Here is a 22103-nt window from a genome sequence, read left to right on the forward strand (position 1 = left end):
TGTCTTTATTACTCGCATTAAGTCTGGAGAAATCGTCGCAGAATATCTTTAGACTTAGACATTGCCGACCCACATTCTGGTCAAGTTCACTTTCTTGCTGATCTCAACCTACAGCACTAAGGAATAAGTGTGGCATGAAGAGGTCACAATGCAGTCCTGTGATGATGTCACAGTCACTGCATTCCGATGAATGAACAACCCTGCTGGATCAGGCAAGCCCTGGCTCTGCAGGTCCAGAGTAACCACAGCAAGGAAGACTTTCCCTGACAAAGTATTGAACCAGAGATTGAGCCTGACAATATCCGCGAGTAGAGGGAGGAGCAAGACGCAATAAAAGAAAAGAGGGCAAGCCCAAGTGGGCACAAAGCAAAAGGAAGTCAGTTGGGAGAAAATGACGAAAGAAGGAGGTGGTGGGAGATACATGTGATACAGAAAAGAGTGAGGGGAAGAGACCCAGGAAGATGGAGAAGGAGTGCAAGAGAAGAGCTGCTGAATAAAGGTGGGACTAGGGAGGAGATGAAGAGGAGAGGAAGGCCAGAGGTAGCAGTGAGAAAGGATCAAAGGAATGACGGCATGATCAAAGAAAAGCCTTTAAATAGTGAGACGTGAGGAAGCCAAAGAAGGGCAAAGCATGGATGAAGGACAAACAGGGGCGAGAAGAGTTGAATAAGAAAAGAGAGGAAGAGCGAGAGGTGAAGAGGGAACTGGAGATAACAGCAGGCGTGAGAGATAAAGGGGACAAAGGGTATCAGGTGGCAAAGAAAGGGGGGACAAAAGAAGTGAAGAAAAGAGAGAATAGGGCAAGATCATACAGCAAGGGGGAACAGTAGAGGCTGAAGGAGGAGGAGGTTTTGATGGAAACAAAGAGGAAAAACTGAAGATGTGGTGACGAATGAGACCAAAGAGAGGAGGGTGAGGAACAAAGGAAGGCAAAACTCAGTGATGTTGAAGAAATAGTTCAAAATGTTAGGACAGAAGACAAATGAGGGGGGAAAGTCATTTCAGGATGGGAAGGAGATAAAAAATAATGTATGGAATGATGACAAGGACATGGAGAAAGGGGAAAAGAAGGAAAAGGGTAAGAAGCAACTAGAAGAGAGTAGAGGGATGAAAGAGAAAGGTGTGATAAAGGAAAAGGATACAACTCTGAGGGAAAAGAAGCAGAAGAGGGTAAGGTCTGGTGTGAGCAGCAAAGGGGGGAGAACAGAAGAAATAATTAAACAAGATGACAAAGGGAAAAACTCTAGCAAAAAAGAGGAGGGAAAGGCAGTAACAGGGCTGAAATGGCTCAAAATACCAGGGGAAAAGAAGAAGAAAGATAGCAAAGAGGCAGAAGATAAAAAGGCACAGGTAGAGGAAGAATTGGTAAAGAAAAAAGTAGGGAAAGAAAAGGCAAAGAAAGGGCAGGGAGAAGAAGAGTTGAAGGAGAAGGTACATAGAGAGAAAGGGATTCGTGAGATAAAGACAAAAAACAATGTGAAGGAGAAAGTGTGGAAAGAAAAAGAGATATTGAGAAAAGGGGAAGAAAAGTTGAAGAACGTGGGAGAAGAAGAAAAGCCTAAGAAGGAGAGGAGAAAAGAGACTATAAGGAAAGAGGGACACAGGAAAGCTGATATCGGTAAGAGGGAAAGTAGAACAGTAGAAGAGTTGAAGAAAGACCGTGATCTAGAGCAAGAGCAGAAGATGGTCATGAGGAAGGTAAAAGAAGCCGAAAAGAAAAGGGGGAAGGAAGACAGAGAGAAGGAAAAAGAGACAAAGAAGAATGGAATGATCCAAAAAGAGGAAAAGACTGAAAGGTCTGCCCCCTCCCAGCACATTTCTCAGAAAATGCCGCCTGGGTTAACGTCAAGTGCTCCAGGGTCCATGCAGTATACAGATTCATCAGGGTATAGAGCATCCAAGGATGGACATTCTCTCCGTTCTAGTTCCAAGGCTATGAAAGATAAGGGTGCAGAAAAAAAACTGACATCGGGAAAAACTTCCTGGGTTAAGAGTGGAACCATTCAGTGGGAAGAGCCAGCTACGAAGAAGCCATCTAGGAACTGGACACCCGAAGAATCTGGAAGGAGAACTAAGAAACTGAAGGCTCCAGGTGTGAAGAAAACAAGGATGAAAGTGAGGAATATGTCTGCTAATGCAAAAACGAGGGAGAAACAGAGTTACCGGCAAAGGATGCCTGTTGAGCCCACAGACTCAGAAGAGTTACAGTCAGCCTTAGAGGGGAGTGGAGCAAGGCAAAGCACTGAACAACCAGATCCAAAATTCATCATTTGGGATGGAAATTATGGGAAATATGAGGAGGATGAGGAATATTATTATTTTATCATTGAGGAAATGGAAGAGGGGAAAGCTCTGCCACCTCCCATTTTTGGGGGAAAACAGCTAAAACAGCCCATGACTGGGGTACCAAAAAAAATGGACGAGATAGAAGAGTCCACAGTTGGGGAGTCTACAGAAGAGGATGATACAGAGCCTACAGAAGAAGAGAATGTTACAGAGCTAACAGAAGAGGAAGATGTTACAGAATTGATGGAGGAGGATAAAGTTGAGTCTACAGAAGAGGAGGGTGTTTCAGAGCCAAAGGAAGAAGAGGATGTTACAGAAGTAAGTGAAGAGGAGAAGCTCCCTGACTATACAGAAGAGGAGGAAGTTACAGACTCAACAGATGTGGAGAAATTTAAAATAGCACCAAAGGTCAAGAGAGTTAAAGACCCAAAGAAAGTAGTAAAGGCTGCAGAACCACAACAAGTGAAAAAAGTTCCAATTCAAACAAAGGTAAAGAAGGTTAAAAAGCCAGAGATGGAAGAGTTTACAGAGTCAGAAGAAGAAGAGAAGGAAGATGATGAAGAGGAAGAAGCAGAAGAAGAAGCAGTAGAAGAAGAAGAAGAATCAGCAGAAGAAGAAGAAGCAGAAGAAGAAGGTATTGAAGAGAAAACAGATCCAGAGTACAAATTTGAAGAAGAGGAGGAAACTCACAAAGATGAATATGTGGAAGTGAAGTTAAAAAGAAAGAGGAAGAAAAAGTGGAAGCCCCCAAATACAAGTAAGGAATGATTTATGTGTGGGCAAAACTAGGGTGTATTGAAAGAAATTCACAGTGCATGGGACGACAAGCCTTGAATGCTGATGTGAATTCTGTTGTGAGGGTGAAAGAGATTACTTTGAAAACAGAGGGCGACATTAAAAACTGTAAAGAAAAAAGGGCAGGGGTAGAGTGGGTCATCCTCCCAGCCAGGGAAAGTTGACTAGTCTTGGAAGACAAGCTGGTAGACAGTCAAGAGGATCGAGGTCGACCCAGTCAAAGAGTATACTAGGTTAATGGAGAGTAAAGACAGAGTAAATAACAATTTGAATTGTCCAGGTTTCATGACAATGCACTTCATCGATGGAAGTTTGTAACGCAATCCATTACCCTACAGAAGATCATTGTAAATAGTAAAATCTATAAGCAAATTAAAATACGGGCAACATGTTATTGGGTCTCTATGCAAAGAGGTCACTTTAAAACAGTATAGGGAGGCTATATTGTGGAGGGCATTCTACAAGGCAATTAGTGTAAGGTCACTCTATAAAAATGGTATACTGTAACTTTGTGTCTCCCTTCTGACCTTTTTTCTAGCATTGAAACGGGCAGCCACCTCCCTGCTGCCGTCCATTTGCATCCGCTTCCTGTGGAGTGAAGGTCGTGACTTCTATATCACCAAAGTCTTTTTAGGTGCTGGCTTTGGAGGTTTTGTTGCTATTGGTAAGTACTGTTTCAAAAGAAATGCTAGGCAGGCAACAGTTATAGAAATGTATGCAGAGAAGAAAAACAATCAAATTTGCATGAATTATTTGTCATGGCATGTGATTCGGGACTAATGCTAAAGTACATATAGATCCCTGGCACAGGGTCCTTCAGTATGCCTATTTCTGTGTAGGTAAGAATTTAACGATCCATGCAATACACTCATTTCACAGCAGAAAAGGACCATCCAACCCACCCAGTCTGTCACTCTTCTAGCAGAAATGAGCTTCTAGGTACAAACCAGTCTGAATTCTTCTATGGCAGGCGAGGGTTCCTAATCCCTCCAGTTAGTCTATCACTCTTCAGATATCGGGCCTGATTACGACCTTGACGGATGGGATACTCCGTCAAAAATGTGATTGATATCCCATCGGCCGTATGACAAGTTCCATTGTATCCTGTGGAACTTGTAAAGCGGCAGGCAGGATATCCGTCACGTTTGTGATGGAGCATCCCATCCGCCAAGGTTGTAATCAGACTCAGACTCCCAGGTACATCTTGTCTGATCATTCCTCAGAGGATGAGGAATGTCAGGCCCATTGAGATTGTCTATTTTTTAAGTAAATAAAGAATGCTAGTCCCATCCATTCTGCCCATTTTTATTCAGATATAGCTTGGTAGGCCCAACATCAGCCATTTCCCTGCTGATAATCAAAGCCAACCCTTCCAAACTACCTATCTACAAGCGGACATGGAAGAAAAACACATTCAGACAGGCCATTTCCAAACAGGCAAAGAGCACAAAGTCCAATCAGACTGCCCATTTTTCAGGATGTGCCTGTTAATAAGTGGCAGGTACATCCAGACAGCATATTGTCCAGCAGATAAAGAATGCGAGGTCCATTCAGACTGCCCTGCAGATAAGGAACACCATGCCCTTTCATTCAGCCCATTTCCATTATTGCTCGGATGTCACAGACATTACTTATCTGGAGCGGTGCCTTTGCTTTTACATTATGTTTACTTGATGGTTTATCTATGTAAAAACTGCAGAGATATGTGGGACAACTGTACATGGTTCATTAATATCTGGGTTGAACTGTTATCAGTTTTAAATAGCCAGCAGTGCAATAAGTAGAATTACATACATCTGCGTGTACATGCAATTTTTATAATGCTTAAGTAAATGCACTGGTGTCCAAATGCTTCATCCATGTGGTTACAAGGTGGCGTTGGCAACCACTGAGGTGGGCATTTGCTTCCATGATAATGGTCTCTAGAATCAAAGAAGAAGATGTGTTTTCATTTATTACAAGAATGGCATGAGGGTGGGTTCATCTCTGATGATGAGTGGGACAGCATATCACTTTCTGGGTTCCACCACAATTAAGTTTCTTTCAACCATGGTCTTGTACTTGCACTGAGTGCGCTTCAACCAATCATCACTATTGAGTGCAGTATTGGAAATTCTTGTCGCTTTCTCAACCCGGCTCCATTGCCGTCCCACCATCGTCAAAAAATAGCTAGTTCTGCAGTGATGAGTAATGACACACAATTGATGTCTTTTCAGCAATCAAACTTATTTGTCATGTTTTTAGTGGTGAATATGGGAGTGTGGATCATTGTAGTGATCAAACTTAGGCAGTTTCGGGAATGGCATGGGCATTAGTTCAGTTCTGGTGTGCTCACTTGCCTGATTTTCATGCAATTCTTTTTTACTTCATATTTTTCAGGACTTTTTTTCCTCATAATAGACCCTTTGAATCTTAATGAAGCCCGCAAAATGGGTCTCCTTTACCCCTTGTTTGGTAAGTACAATTAACAGTATCGCCCACATGCCCTCACGTTACTATATATTACAGCAACTCATTTACAACAATGTCTACGCTAGGCCTGGGAGTAATTTTAATTACACCGGAGTAGTTGGAATAGTTTTGGTAATTCCGTGCTACTCTTTGATGTGGAGTTACTGATAATAATGAGATTACGCCTGCTCGCATACTTAAGAGTAAATTAGGGGGGAAAAAAATACTATGGCAAGAGCACATTTAGCAAACGGCTTCCTGCGCTGTTGTTAGTTCTTTTGCATTAGCATTGTTTTCTTAAGTGCAAAATGCATCCTTTAACTCATTTTGGACCACAAGGGTGCATTTTGCGCTAAGAAACCAGTGCTAATTCAAGTGGGAGGAAGGGGTGAGTATGTTGGCAGAAAACTGTACCCCAAGTGGACATTTAGGAAGAGCGCGTGGCGATTTGCACTGCTATTCATGTTCTGTTGCATTTAGTGCTATTGCTTCTGGACACAAGGGGCCTTTTGGCACCAAGAAAATAGCACTGATGCAAAATTATTCTTTCTATGTATTTTCACGTAATCTTGTGGAATTTTTAGGTAATTCTACATGATTACACTATCAATCAATCAATCAATAATTTCTTAAGCGCGCTACTCACCTGGTAGGGTATCAAGGTGCTGGAGGTGGGGGGAGCGGGTGCTACTGCTTGAAGAGCCATGTTTTGTGGCGCTTTCTGAAGGCTAGGAGGTCCTGGGTCTTGCGTAGGTTGGTGAGGAGGGAGTTCCAGTATTTGGCGGCGAGGTGGGAGAAGGATCTGCCGTTGGAGGTGGTGCATTGGATGTGAGGGACTGTTGCGAGGTCGGCGGAGCGGAGCTGGCGGGTCGGGATGTGGAAGTTAAGTCGTTCGTTGAGGTAGGCCGGTCCGGTGTTGTGGAGGGCTTTGTGGGCGTGGATTAGGATTTTGAAGACAATCCTTTTGTTGATGGGCAGCCAGTGTAGGGATCTGAGGTGGGCGGAGATGTGCTTGTGGCGAGGGAGGTTGAGACGTGCGGCGGCGTTCTGGATGCGCTGGAGGAGTTTTCTCTGAAGCTTGGCTGTGGTCCCCCCGTAGAGGGCGTTACCGTAGTCCAGTCTGCTGCTGACGAGGGCGAGGGTGACCGTTCTTTTGGTTTCTATCGGAATCCACTTGAAGGTCTTGCGTAGCATACAAAGGGTGTTGAAGCAAGAGGATGATATGGCGTTGACTTGCTGAGTCATGGAAACAGACGAGTCTAGTGTGAAGCCAAGATTGCGTGCGTGGGTGCCGGGGGTGGTCCTAGGGTGGCAGGCGACCATGAGTCGTTCCATGCTGTCTTGTTGGGTCCGAAGATGATGATCTCGGTTTTTCCTGAGTTCACTTTGAGGTGGCTTGCTGTCATCCAATTAGCGATGTCAAGGAGTCCGGCATGGAGGTTGTTCTTGGCGGTAGAGGGGTTCCTTGTGAGGGAGAGGATGAGCTGGGTGTCGTCAGCATAGGAAATGATGTTGAGGCTATGGGGGTGGACGATGCTGGTGAGTGGAGCCATGTAGATATTGAAGAGGGTAGGGCTGAGTGAGGATCCTTGGGGGACTCCACATATGGTCTTGGTGGCTTTAGACCGAAAAGGAGGGAGGCAAACTCTTTGGGTTCTTTCAGAGAGGAAGGATGTGAGCCAGTCCAGGGCTTTGTGGAAAATTCTGGAGTGAAAGAGGCGTGTGCGAAGGGTTTGGTGGCATACGGTGTCGAAGGCTGCGGAGAGGTCGTGAAGGATGAGGGCAATGGTTTCACCCTTGTCAAGTCTGGTCCTGATGTCGTCAGTGCAGGCGATGAGGGCGATCTCAGTGCTGTGGTTTTTGCAGAATCCAGACTGGGAGACGTTGAGTATGTTGTTGTCCTCCAGGAAGCGGGACAGTTGTTTGTTGACTATCTTCTCTATGACCTTTGCGGGGAAGGGGAGTAGAGAGATAGGTCGTTAGTTTGTGAGGTCTTCAGGGTCTGCTTTGGTTTTTTTGAGCAAGGCGTGGACTTCGGTGTGCTTCCAAATATCTGGGAAGGTGGCGGTCTCAAAGGAGCTGTTGATGACGGACCGGAGCTGGAGGGCGATGATTTGGCTGGCCTTGTTGAAGACGTGGTGGGGGCAGGAGGCTGTTGGAGATCCTGAGTGGCTGGAACTCATGGTTTTGCTGGTTTCTTCATCATTGGCGGGGGTCCAGGTGCTCAGTACGTTGGTGTGGCAGGGTGCTGTGGGGTTGGTTGCATCGGTGGTGGTGATGGTGGGTGGGTGCGTTATGAAGCTTTCGTGTATGTCTGCGATCTTGCGGTGGAAGTAGCTGGAGAGGGAGTTGCAGAGGTCTTGCGAGTGTGGAAGGTCGATGGCGCAGGATCTGGGTTTGGTGAGTTCTTTGATGATGGTGAAAAGTTCCTTGCTGTTGTGTGTGTTGTTGTCTATGCGTTCTTTGTATAAGGATCTTTTGGTGGTCCGGATGAGCTGGTGGTGTTGGCGCATGGCTGCTTTGAGGGGGGAGAAGTTGCTTACTGATGGTTCTTGGCGCCAGGCTTTCTCAGTTTTCCTGCATTCTTGTTTGGAGGTCTGAAGTTCTGCGGTGAACCATACTACACTGAATTACGTGAGTTACACCTATCCCTAGTCTACACAGATATTCAAGAGCTTTTCACATATCGCAGTGCCACCTTCATTTAAAAAATGCATAGATCTGTACTTCTCACTTATTTTCACGGGTACATCTGAGTTGAAGGGAGAAAATTACACTTGTTTTCCAGTCTCCTATTGGCTCCTGTGTCCCACTCCTAATCACTAAGGCGTAGGCAAAGATGATGGACTTCAATCTCTCTTTCAAAACCAAGGTGACCTAAAGTGCTTTCTACCTCTTAAGATTACTATCCCATATATTTCTTTCCCTTAGATTAAGTGACAAGGCCCAGGCCTCTAGTGATCTCACTACCTGTCTGGGTTAATGGGCTCTATATTAGGCCCCCGAGACACTGAAACAGCAAAAACACACAAAGAATGACTTAGCTGGATAAATGCTAAACCTGGGTCTAGGCAACCTGTAACTTGAAGAATCTCCTTCAGAGCTCTCTGCACTGCACCTGGTGGTTCATAGGAAAGAATCTATCTTCCTACAATCCAAACATAGACTATGCAGTCAAAGCAGGAATCCCAAATTCAGAATGGCCTGGGTTTTATCATTTCCAGGTTCAAAAGAACCCCTATCAGCTTTTGCTCCATTTCTCCCTACAAACTCTGGACCCTCTGGAAGAAAATAATGAAATTCAGCAGACACATAGAATGCAGAAGTGCAATGAAGACTTGATTATTCAAAAAAACTTGATTTCAGTCTTTTCTCAACCTACAAGTACTATCAGCCTGTATAAGTGAACTGCCATCCTAAATCTCTTACTACTTTGCTCCCATCTCAAAATATAATGCCCTGAAACGTGCCTGTTGCAGAATGAGTTAGGTACACCTCTAGACCACATACCTAGAATGTAACATACTCCTTGAAGGTCGTACATCAACCAGTACTTTCCCAACCAAACTTAACAGAGTAGCTACATAGGCTTCCATCCAAAGAAACATTTGGAGCTTCTCAGTGGTTCCAAAATGTGATACAATTCCTGTAGATAATTCTATATCAGGGGTAGATGGTTACAAAACTGTCACCAAACCATATTTTGGTCAGTCTAATTTAATTACATTAGTTCCCAGTAAGTATATCCTGTGTATCAGGCGTTTTGGAGCCAACTGAGTGTCGGTCAGGCCCATATTTTTGTGTTGGTCAGCATTCAGTGTGGGTTTTGTGATGCAGAATTATAATCATGGTGGACAAAATAATGTCCTCTAAGTGGGTCATTCTAAGATTCTGCAGGGCTGATGTTGATTGAATCTAGGAATGGCTCATTTGATTGATTGTGTGTGAGTAACTGTGTGGTGTGGTTTAGACTCATGCCGGTGAAGAAGGTAAAGGACTGTCGTAGAAGGAGGACTGGATTCAAAGACACTGGACCCATGGTAGGCGTGATGGCGAATAAACATGGGTTTCTCTTGGTCTGTATAGGTTTGGTGGTGTCTTACTGGTGTCAAGATTAATATCTTTAAATTATTTGGACTGTTTAAGGTTGAGGAATATCAGTTCTAAATCTATGAGATTTCTGTTGCTGGACTGACGCACAACTGTGCATCTTAAAATAACAAACTGCGAGTTTACACTGCACTTACATTTATTTTCAGAGATTAGGATAAGTTACATTTCACAAGCCTCACCGTATTATGGTATCTATCACTAATCTGTGTCCCCACATATTCATGTGTCTCCACATACACAAGTATGTACCTCAGTATCTCACTCACATCATAGGCCTGCAAACTTATACACGCCTCCCCAACATATCCCAGTTCCTCTATACAGTACAGTGAACACACAAATCACATCCCCAGTGAGCCCTAATTATCACATATGCCAGGACATCTCCCCTACATGTCACACTTCCTACAACATATGCCATGTCCTACAGGTTACCCCTTCAGCAACAGTCCACTGTTTTATCTCCACATCCTAGAGTTTCCACACACATCCAAGTGCATCAGCCATACTCTATCTCACTACTCTAAATTCTGAAGGCACTGCACGTCCTTTCTACAGATATTCATGGCTTTCAGTCACAGACCAAAGGGAAAAGAGACTAAAATGTTTCGGGCACCATTAAACTTATTATTAAATCACAGATAATGACGTGGATAAACATTTAGTTTTGCCATTCTTTTTTGTTATTACTCCTGGAGGAGCCTGTGTTCTCGGTTGGGCCACTTCCCCACTCTTCCGCTGTGCCTGCTTCCTGATCCTCCCACTGGTTCTGGGTAAAGAAGGCCGAACCTACATGATCATTTATGTGATGTCTGCAATATATGCTGGTAAGTTACTTCAGTTTTTTAATTTTCTTTTTTTAACATTCACATTATAAAGTGCTCTGCAGGGTGAACGAGAAGTGAATCCTAGCATTCTGATTGGGCAAGCCAAATTCAGAAAAATCAATCTGATTTCCTTGATACCTGCTGGCTTTACTGCAAGCCAGCAGGCTTTCGGAAATGATTTCTTAGTCATCGGAACTGCCATTAGAAATAAGAATGTGTTCACATTCTGGATGTAGATTGTCCTTTGGGGTTTCTAATTCACCATTAAGCGGTGCTATAATGCAAGCTACAGACCGGTATAGGGGACATTTTTCAAAATCCCAGTTCTTTAGTCAGAGCTTTGCTTCTGAATAATGCACATTCTTTAATCTAGAATTACACAAATCTGAATAATAATGGTCCTCTTCTAGCAGCTTGTTACATCTAGCCTCAACTGGAAACTAACTTAAAACGTGTAGCACAGTATTCTTAAAACAATACATCTGGAAAAGAAAACCACATATTCCAAAAACACCTTCTGAGATTTTGTGTAGGTGTAGAGTAAGTACACTCCACACCCCCACAAAAGCTATTCATTGTCAATGTAAACGTAAAACGTCTTACACTGACAATGAACGGATCGTACAAAGTCCATGCCAAAACAGAACGAAAAAAATTTGAAACTCAATACATCATTATGCAAATGGAGATATTAAATAATAGGTACTAATGTGGAATTCCTTCTTGATTAAAGACATCATTTATATAATCATGCAAGTCCTACACTTGAGATAGAAAAACAGTTTAGTACGCATAGAAAACCACAATGCATTTGTATATCTGGAGATCAGAGTTTAAGTCAAACTGCATCAACCTTATGCCTAAAGTATAAGAATACAAATGTGTTTTGAACACACAGTGAAAAATGCAACTAAAAGCCACGTGAGGGTTACAAGCACCTCGTTTATCAAAAGTTGTGATCCAATAGGGAAGGAAATTTGTCAGATACAAAAACAAAAACAATTGTGTTCATAAGAAGAACCCTTTTTATGAAACATGTGTTTCATGAATGTGATTGGTGGCTGAAGAACAAGTTTGGTTATCTTTGCTATATTTTAGAGATAGTTATGAGTTCTAACTTTTTTTTATTAACTGTCATGGATTGCACATCAACAGGATTTGCAATTTAGAAAAACTCCACAGAGTTAAAAAAGGCAACCTAAAGAAAAGTAATCAAGAATAAAAAGTAGAAGTAGTGGCATCTTTAACACTGATATAAAAGCGAGTTTTTGTTAAAAGATCCTTTGGGAAACATTCTTCAAAAAGGAATATTTAGAGCAAGGGTAAACCAGAAACTTAGCAAGTGCTGGAAGGCAACCACACTCATAAAATACCATACTCTGAATTCTATTACCTTTAAGTACAAAAACAATGAATTAGGAACGTCTTCAAACCAAGACACAGACCTTAGAGAGTACCCTAATTTAATGACCTACTTACTAACAGTAATGCTGGAAAAGAACACGAGCAGAGCCAACAAGAATTAAGACATAACATTTTTAAAAACCGAGGACAACAATTGGGGTGTAACAAATAATGGAACACAAGAGGGTTTAAGATCAGTAAGGAACCCATTTACACATTTGTTGAAATAAGACAATGTTAACTTACGTCAGCCAAAAACTAAAGGATTATTTAAGAACACCACCCTCTTCAGAATCTTTGGATACTTACATGGTTGCTTTAGATGAAGGAAAGAGTCTAACATCTCTTCTTTTCAGAAGCTGTACTCTGAAACTATGTATAATATCTCTCTCAACATTCAGACAGAGATAAGAATTCAAGAGTAAGACCTGACAAGTGGAGAAATCAAACACAATGAAATAAGAAACAAGGAACAGTTACGAGATTTGAAAGGCTGAAGGGCATGGCACCAGAGTTTTACAACGCAAATATCATCTGACAGAAATATTATGCCCTAAACATTGTTTACAAAATATCCCCCTGCTGGAGTTGATAATAGAATTCTTGACACACTGGGGCTATATTTTTGTATATGATATTTAGGACACAATATTCCTGTAAAACGATATTTTTGGAAACAAATAATCTGGCGTACAACCTGGCTCCTAATTGCAAACAAAACATTAGTGAAGATCAATGTATCTTGGAAAAGTTACCATTTTGCCCCAATTTACAGTTAGGACCTATTCAAACAAAATCAGAATTGCTGAAGTTTAGACGGTAGCTCAAGTTTTTATCAAACGTTATCAAAACAACATATTGCCAATGACACATGTGCAAATCATTTACTAGTTTGTAAGTCAGTCTAAATGATGTGCCTAGCATTGTGCAGAATGAACATTTAATAACCGAATATAGCTTAAATTTGGGTCAATTATCCCTTTAAATCATTCTAAGAGTGACATCTGCAGTGAAGCATTTACCATTTATTAAAATCGTTGGTGGTGTGGTGGTACTAAGATAGAACTGATACTTGTACATCAGGTAGGTAGGCCTTTATTATCATATGATTGAAAAGGGCAGATCTAGACCAAAAAGGAGTATATGAGCATTCCAAATGCCAGGGTCGTAATGTGGAGGCTGAACCACCACAGCAGCGGCGGTCCTGACCGCCACCGCAAGCCTGGCGGTCTAGTCACCACCAGACTCGTAATCAGGCCCTAGATCGTAAGTTATTGAGAAATTAAGGTCCAGGTGTACAATCCTATTTTTCGATCCCAAATATGCTGATTCACAAAATTCAGGGAGTGGATAGGGGGGTCTCCAACCCTCTCTGTAATAAGAGCTACTTCTAGTCAGTGAAACTTATCAAGAGCTACTATTATTATTAGTGATGTAATAGTAACCAAATCTGACAAAATTACATTAGCAGCAACCATATGCAAGACTACGACCAGCAGTGATCACCTCAGTCATCGTGCGTGGTCGCCAATTATAATGCAAGGAAGGCTTTGCTACTATGGTTTGCCTCTACGTGGGTAATACATAACAGACATAGCACCAATGCCTCTGGTACAGAGGTGATAACATTTGTATTAAGTCCTGTCAATGCCACATGATTTATCACTCAAATATAAATATATGTTGAAAATTCAGCCATTTTTCTCCAAATACCACCTTATGTCTTCTGATAATAAACATATTTTCATCTAACATATGCACTCTCAATTTTGGTACAAGTATATTAATTCAACCAAGCAAAAACATCTAATTTAGTAGGCCTGCCTGCTCAGAGGAGAGCTACTTGCAGGTAGCTGTAGAGCTACCAATAGCTCATGAGCTACTTGTTGGATAAGCCTGGGATAGAGTGAGTGAGCTGGAAAGAAAGTAGACAACACTTGTTAGACAAACTAGATTTCTAAGTTTGATACATTGATAACATTGTCTTCATTTGGAATTAAATCACATTAACTTCCTCTATACTTTGACACATGGACTTTACAAAAATTATGGATGGTCATTGTGACTTTTTTCACCTTGTAGTAGCTCAACGAGATCGCCCAATTAAATGGGTACATGCTGAGCAAAATATTCAAGTGAATTTTGCTGGGGAACAACAAGTTTATTAACAATGTAATCTCTGCTGCACTTCATTTTTAAGACATAGGAAATGAATAAGCATTTACACCACAAGTGCATTATTAGTGATTTTACAGATGACCTCTGACTACTGAATATGCAACTAAATACTTTGTCAAACAATCTATACTGAGATGTAACAAAACACATATTCTTGTTGCCTCAAAGTGTCAATTCATTACTATTTAACTGTAAAAAGGACTGCTCCCATTATCAAACAGCAAGCATGTCTCAAAACCATAAACTACAAGCTTTTTTTAAATAAATAAAAGTTTCAAATACATACTACCACCCAACCCTGTACTAAGAATTTACTAAAGTTACCACAATTCCAGAACAAAATATTCTGTTCCCATTCAAGAGCATTAGCAGGTTCGCCAAACCTTTAATAATATATTATAAAGAATGTTTGCTATTAAGGATTTCACATAAAGAATACACACTGATCCTTTTCTAAACAGTTATGAATGCAACCTTACAGCAAACAAAAGATATTCTAACAAAGCATGTTTGTTGCAAAATAATGACACAGTTACTACGTTTACATATGTTGTTTGCATTGGGATACTGCTTGTAAAAATAAAACATTTACAACCCAGAAAAGACGCCTGTACCTAATTCAAATCACAATAAACATGTTGTTGAGAAAGAGAAGAACTCCTCAAATGTAAGCTGCATGGTGCAAACACAAAACATGTTTAGGTAAACAAATACTGATTAAAATTTAAAAGCAACCTTTGAAAAAAAATTCAACTTAAAGCGAGTAATATCTTTCACAGTCATCGCTTGAACAGGATATGTGTACATGGCCATGTAAACACATACAAACATAAAAATGGCAGACATGTGGTTCAATCCCATCTTTAAAAAGAAACAGATATTCTTTGTGATTACATTTGAATGAGCAAATTGCAGGAGATATTTAATCAAACTGACAACTGCTTGGACATATCTTGTTTGGCAAAGGCAATTATAAATAGCATCCACCTTGCAAAGCCATTTTGAGCCATAAATATGGTTTATGTGGGAACAAGGCTGGATTTACACCGGTCAAGAATACAGAAGAGGATACTAAGCTGGTAGAAGCACATTTACTGCAGTGTAACTTTAAACTGCAGCGCTATACAATTGCACAGTAGTAATTCTGTGCACGGGGTGGGAGTGGGCAGATCAAGGAAAGATTTGTTATTAAATACAAGACTTGTTGGGCATTTACATACTACTTTCTGACCCCTTCCCACCTTGAAAATAGTGGCCAGATTCCTGGAAAGGGCTGGAGTATATCCCCATCCAGAGAAAGTAGGGGGGAACAGAACACTCCAAACTTCATTGGTTTGTAGGACGAAGAGTTTCTCCGCTTGGGTAGTGTTTCTCATGGAAAGAAAACTAAAAGAAAGAAAATATGCAGCTTCACAGTATGGTTTCATTTTCCCAAGGCAGAATTGTACAGTTTATACAATTCAGGATTATGAAAATAGGAACATTTAAAAATATCACATGACATTTCCAGCAGTGTGCCTGGAAACCTTTGACTAGCACAACTTTCCAGATATACAGCTGGCAACAATTGGAACTAAAAAACTGGAACTGCATCAATTTTTCTGAGCAGTATTGAGAATGCACACTTGGACCTTTTTTGCCAAAACAGTGTTCAGGCTGAACCCAGCAACTTCTATCACTTTACAAAATGTTGCTTTCCTTCAAAATCTATCTTCAGACTCATTACAAATAAAATATATCAAACTAAGAGAAATCCAATGGAGACATACAACCCAATGTGATCATTTAAAAATATTATTATAGACATTGAAACCCTGCATTAGTAAGTTAAGTATTGATTTCAGTTCAAGCACATATTTGTTTTTGCTAAGAACAGGAAATTCTGTAGATCTTCCATAACATCAAAGTCCATTGCTACTTGACACAATCATTAAACAAAATGAATGCCAAAACACTTACCTTCAGTAATGCTCAACAAAATGAATGCCAAAACACTTACCTTCAGTAATGCTCATTCTAGTAGAGACTTTCTACATGCAGATGCCTCAACTTTTCAATATTCCCCTGGTGTCAGAAGCTTTTCAGCAGTACCTCTGAGTGCTAGAAGGTGGTGATGTGCGACTCAACAACAATGCCTTTCTGCTTCAGAAATGAGACTGGAGCCTATGCAGGCACCACTCCCACGTGCTGGGATCCCAACCAAAGGCATCCCAACCAAAGACATCAAACGACTCCAACGCATCCAAAATGCCTCCGCCCGACTGATCCTCGACATACCCCGCCGAAATCACATCTCCCCTCACCTAAAGGAACTCCACTGGCTCCCGGTAGACAAGAGGATCACCTTTAAACTCCTGACCCACGCTCACAAGGCACTCCACAACACCGGACCCTCCTACCTCAACACCAGACTGAACTTCTACACTCCAACACGTCAACTCCGATCCGCCAACCTCGCCCTCGCCATCGTACCCCGAATCCAGCGCAAGACATCCGGCGGCAGATCCTTCTCCTTCCTCGCCGCCAAGACCTGGAACTCTCTCCCCACATCTCTTCGCCAGACCCAGGACCTCCTCGCATTCAGAAGGCTCCTCAAGACCTGGCTCTTCGACCGCTAAATCAGCAGCGCTCCCCCCCCCCCCCTCTCAGCGCCTCGAAACCCTGACGGGTACATAGCGCGCTTTATAAATACTATGATTGATTGATTGATTGCTGGTGACTCTTGCTTTCGAGACTGTCCATGTCCCCAGAAGCAGAGAACCAATAGCAAATTGGTTTGACCAGTGTGAAGATTCCTTGACTTAGAATCTTATTAATGGACAGAGTCAAATATCAGAAAGCGGAGGATGGGAAAGTCAGTTGGGAATCTGCAGCTAGGTAGAGTGTCTACCAGAAAGAGCGTTACTGAAGGTAAGAAACAATGTTCTTCTGATGAAACTTCTAGCCAAATATTCCTCACCTTTTGAATAGATAGCAAAGCATTACCTATTTTGTGGTTGGTCTGTGGAAAGACTCAAGCCAGAAAGTTGTGCAGGACAGAGTAGTGAAAAGTACCCTTTTCGGTGAACCTGAATATATATAGCAATAGTGCTTAGTGAACATATGAAAAACACCCACATTGCCACCTGGCAAATGTCTGGGACAGGGACTCTGCATGCCAACCCATAGATAGCAGTTTGGCCCTGGCAGAATGAGCACACAGTCCTTCCGGAGGCTGCTTTTTGCACCAGCGTGTAGCAGATCTTAAGGCAGAGCATGATCCAGTGAGAGCGGGTCTCTTGTGTGCAGCCATGCCTTTTTGTTTTGCTCCAAAGAACCTCCTAAAGAGCTGATTGTCCACCTGGTGGTCTTTGGTACCATCTATGTAGAAGCTCAGTGCTCTTCTGCAGTCCAAGCAATGGAGTCTTTCCTACTCCTTAAAGGGATGGGGTGGAACATAGACCTACTATTACACAAAAAGAGAGTACTGGGAGTATATCAACCCCATACAATCGCCCTTATATTTGAAACTATAATACAACGTGTATGGAGCATAGACCACCAGCATGGTGATGTTTTGACTGACTTGAAATGGCATCACAACTTTTGGCAGAAAGGATACATGAGTCCCCAGAGCCAGTTTATCTGGGAAGAAGATGGTGTACGGTGGGTTGACACAAAGAGCTTGAAGCGCACTCGCACATCGCGCTGAGGTTGTGACGAAGAGGAACACTTTCTTGAGGTTTAGAAGCCAATGGAACAACGTGAAGTGGCTCAGATGGGGTTGACTTTAGAAATGGGATTAAAAGTTAAGTTCCCACTGAGGCATGACAAAAGGAGAGGGAAAACCACTGTTGTAACCTTTTCCAAAATCACATAACAATGGGGGATTTAAACAAAGAGGGCTGATCTGGCAACTGAAGAAAGACCGAAAGAGCCAAAAGTACCCTATACTGTCCCCAGGGAAAGCCATGGTAGCCAAAGGACAAAACAAAAAATAACAAATCAGAGAACTTGGCCTGAAGGGGGTGGGGGTAAATCTGTTGAGAACTGCATCAAAGCACAAATCAGTCCCAATCTTAGGCATACAGGTTTTAGTTGAAAGGGGAAAAAAAGCATGAAACCAAAGTGTGTCCAGAATGGCTCTGATGAAGGGGGCATGTGAGAACAGTCAGCTGTGATTTCAGCACATGGATAGTGAACCCCAAAGTGGACAGGAGGTTTGCCTGGAGGTAGTTGACACTGACTGGGGTGAGTCGGTCTTCAACACCCAGTCATTGAGGCAGAAGAAGGCGGGCACTTCTGACCCCCGAAGGTGTGCTGCCACCCAAGGCCTTACTTTCTTGAGCACCTGAGGGCCACTGGTGAGACCAAAGTCGAGCATAGCAGACTGAAAATGCTCCTGTCCCACCATGAACCGCAGGTAACACTGATAGACAGGCAGGACAAGTATATGGAAAATGGTGTCCTGCAGGTCCAACTCTACCATCAACTCTCAATGGTCTAAGTCAGACAAGTCCTGGTCAGCATTTTGAGTTTTTCCTTCAACAGGAAGTCTGTGAGAGGGAATACATCTAAAATAGGCTGAAGTTCTCCATCTTTATTGGGCCACAAGAAGTAGGAGGAATAGCAACCTGGTTCTACCTCTGCCACAGGCACCTTTCAACAGCCCCTTTGGCCAAAAGGGCCTGTACGTCCTGCTGCAAAATGGAAAAATTGCACTCGGTCAATTGTTGGGGAGGCAGCAGAAGGTGCAGCAGTGGGGAAGGGGAGGACATAGCTCTTCCGAAAAATTTGCAAGACAACTTTTGGCCTGAAAACCTGTCAAGAATGATTAGATGCTGCCTCCCACAGCGTGGCTGTGCTCCACTAAGGACATGCTGAAGTGGCTTTACAGGCAGGCTCCTGGGGGTGAGGGAGTTAAGACTTGTGGACTGAGCAGCCCCTTGACCTTGGCTGAGGGAGTGATGGGAACCACAGCAGTGAACCTGCAAGGTGCTATACTGCGGTTGGAATGTCTGGCGGTGTGGGCTACCTCTGCCGGAACCGTGAAAGAAGGAGTAGGGGTGAGGCAGCTGGAGAGGTGGGGCACATAAATCCAAGGAGCTGCAATACTCTCCTTGAACCACTTGAGAGCGGAGTCTGCCTTGTCTCAAAAGAGGCAAGTGCCATTGAACGCTATGTCCAAAGTCATGACATTTAAAATGGGGAGCTGGATGTCAAGGACTTCAGCAGCCCTACCCATTACAATGGCGTAGAAAGTGGATTCCTCTGTGTCTGATCCAGGGGGTGAGAAGAGACCCGTTTCAGGGGAGTTATCAAGACCAGTAGCTTCCTGTAAGGCATCATACCAATTGTATTCGTGGAATAGCTAAGCAAACTTATCACCCACATCATATCCATTATCCGAGTCCGCACCAAAAAGAGAAGGTAAAGTGTGTTGTCCTTATGAGGGTGGCTGAGCACTTGGAGGAAGAGCTGCCTCAACTGCGCCTTATAAGGTAAGAACGTCGGGCAGGTCTACTGGAAGCTCCTTGTCTGGCGTTGATGGATTTGGTATTGGCATCAAAGTCTCAGGGACCCATGTGGACCGTGACTTAGGAAGCAAGGTCTGGGCTGGAGCCAGAGGCATCCAGAAGGACTTGGAGGGTCCAGCTAGTGCAGAGGGCGAACTCACCAGTGATGTGATGTGCCAGGTGGAGGGCCTCTTGGTTCCTTTTGTTCAGAAGATGTGCCAGAAGGAGTTGGCAACAAGCCAAGAGCTAGAGCATGGCTACTTGGATTTCTTCGATCTGTTCCAGGGTGGCAGACAGCTCCATAAATTGTAACAGAACCAGTTGTGGAATTGTTTCTGTAGTCACCTGAATCCAGAACCATGATCTAGCTCCACAGCGCCACCCCACACCTGCTCTGGTGAATGCAAGTGGCAAGAGTGGGCTGAGTCACGCTTAGATTCTTATGCTTCTTCTTAGATTTATCAGACAATTTGAATTGCAGCTTTGGCCTCGTGAGTAGCTTTGACGACTCCTGGAGTGAGAACGGAACTAGGACTGAATCTTAGACATGGGCCGCAACTTAGAACAGTCTCAGCGAGGAGTCTTCTTATGCTTGGTGATATAGTTTTTCTTCACATTCCCAGTGGCCTTTGGATTCACTAACACGCAGTCACTGCAGGCCTTGGAGTTGCGCTCTACTCCAGACATCATACCTGATGGGGATCTCTCACAGACGTTTGCTTGCGACAGTCCCTACAGGGCTGAAATCCTATAATTTATGGCAGAGGCATCCCGTGCACACTGTACAATTTAGTAGAAAATAGTGAGGTAGAGCAGAGGTTTTAACCTTTTTTGCTATGAGCCCCCCTCAGTCCTGCCCCCCCACTCCACCCAATATATTTTGAAGTCGGGCCCTGCTCCAAAACTTTATGGAAAAATTTCGGGGAGTGAGACAGGTAGGACTGCGTGCAGGTGTTAAATGCTCATGAGGTACTATCAGGGGCACTTTTACAGTAGCTCTTACTCCACAATAAGTGTAAGACATAAAGGAGAAAACACATAAAAAACTGAATTAGTCAGAAAACACTACTCTCATTAATTGAGGTCCTCACACAACAGTGATAGCTGCAGCGCTGAATAGCAGGCTAACCCCTTTGCCTCTTTCACCCCTTCCCCACCATGCCTAGCCACCACTCCAATCTTGAAACACACTGTCTGTTCCTTTCGGAAAAAATTAGCTCCCCTGTAGTGCCCACCTACTGCTCTCCCCATGTCTTACTGTAATGTAAGACAGTCATAATTGTGATGCAGTGGGCCTCTCACTCTTGGGCCCCAGTGCCACTTGTCCTGCTCGGGTCTCATTAGTAAAGCAGGCAGTCTCCTCTGTCCCTTGATAAAGCTCTCCTCCCATCCCCCTTCCTGCCATCTCTCTGAAGCCTAATGCTAAGGTGTCTCCTCTGCTTCAATTACCCCCTCTCTTGGGCCATTGGTTCAAACCCAAACCACTGGAGCAGCAAGGCTGCATTGAGCCCTAATGCAGGGAAGGAATGAGTAAAGCAGCCATAATAGGGGTTTAATTGGGTCCTAACACCCCAGGGCCCTGGTGATACTGCACCTGCTCCAGCACCAATGATGTATACTCCTCTGCCCATTCCACTGGCCAATATTTATAGGCCTGAGGTCCAAAGTAGACTGTCTGCACCTTTGTTTTAAAAAGAATGGGGAAAAATACTCACATCGCCCGCCCCCCACCAAGTTGCTTGTGCTCTGGGCCCCAATGCTAACAAGGAGAATAATATCCCACCCCATTGTTCCAGTAATACATCTATTATTGGGGTATAGTGGCCCCTCACGCCATTTTTCCAGTGCCAATGCACCTGCTGCGCTAATGCTAGTGATGGGCCCACATTTCTCAACTCCCTGAGGAAGGGGGGACAGCTGACTCATTTATAAATGAAATAATCAGATTCCACATAGCACCCCCTGCGCTGGGCCATCTCTTTCACGCTATCCATGGATTCCGCTCCTTACTCTTCCTTCTGGGCCACCACCCAGAAACCCATGGGTCTAGACGGTCAGGACTCTGAATCCGACCCTTTTGACCTCCTCCCTTCCACCCTCGCGACTCACCTCAAGGGACATATGCACATAAACAGAGGCCAAAGTTGGCAGGGTGTATGAGGAGTAAGGTGCCCATGTGTTTTTAACTTTTCAAAAACTGCTCCTATACTTTTTGTTAAAAATAACCATCCCTGAATTCTTAATTGAGACCTGGAGGTACCTCTGTGTGAGAGTGAAAGGAGGGGGTCTAAAGTGCTTTTACTTAAGGCGTCTCTTGAAGCCTCATGATGACAAAAATGTACTATTTTTGAGAGGCAACGTGTGTAAAGATGCTGAGTTTTGGAAAGTGTCCTTTTAATGGTAACTTTAAACAAATGCCTGCAGTAGATGCAGTCTGATTAGCTATTCCTAATATGTATTCTTTGAAAGCACTAGTTGTAACATAGACAGGACCACTGGAATTATGTGATTCTGCAGCTGTGGCATTTTTCGCAGGATCGAAAAAAAATGTAAC

At 43.2% G+C, this 22103-nt stretch overlaps 2 protein-coding genes across 4 annotated transcripts in view; one reads left to right on the forward strand and one right to left on the reverse strand.

Moving 5' to 3' along the window:
- DCST2 (DC-STAMP domain containing 2) overlaps nucleotides 1-22103 on the reverse strand; it is a 169225-nt gene that overhangs the window by 120092 nt on the left and 27030 nt on the right. The window lies entirely within an intron of this gene.
- DCST1 (DC-STAMP domain containing 1) overlaps nucleotides 1-22103 on the forward strand; it is a 108371-nt gene that overhangs the window by 8546 nt on the left and 77722 nt on the right. Inside the window, exons 1-4 of one of the 2 annotated variants that reach the window (XM_069218395.1) lie at nucleotides 2385-3043; nucleotides 3620-3745; nucleotides 5461-5535; nucleotides 10344-10472. In XM_069218395.1, the coding sequence (XP_069074496.1) occupies nucleotides 2395-3043; nucleotides 3620-3745; nucleotides 5461-5535; nucleotides 10344-10472 (979 nt within the window). In that variant the 5' untranslated portion in view covers nucleotides 2385-2394. Of the gene's footprint in view, nucleotides 1-2384; nucleotides 3044-3619; nucleotides 3746-5460; nucleotides 5536-10343; nucleotides 10473-22103 lie in introns of those variants that run through there. The other variant, XM_069218396.1, reaches the window with a different exon arrangement.

The sequence above is a fragment of the Pleurodeles waltl genome, chromosome 12, assembly GCF_031143425.1.
Source record: "Pleurodeles waltl isolate 20211129_DDA chromosome 12, aPleWal1.hap1.20221129, whole genome shotgun sequence".
In the NCBI taxonomy this organism is placed as follows: domain Eukaryota; kingdom Metazoa; phylum Chordata; class Amphibia; order Caudata; family Salamandridae; genus Pleurodeles; species Pleurodeles waltl.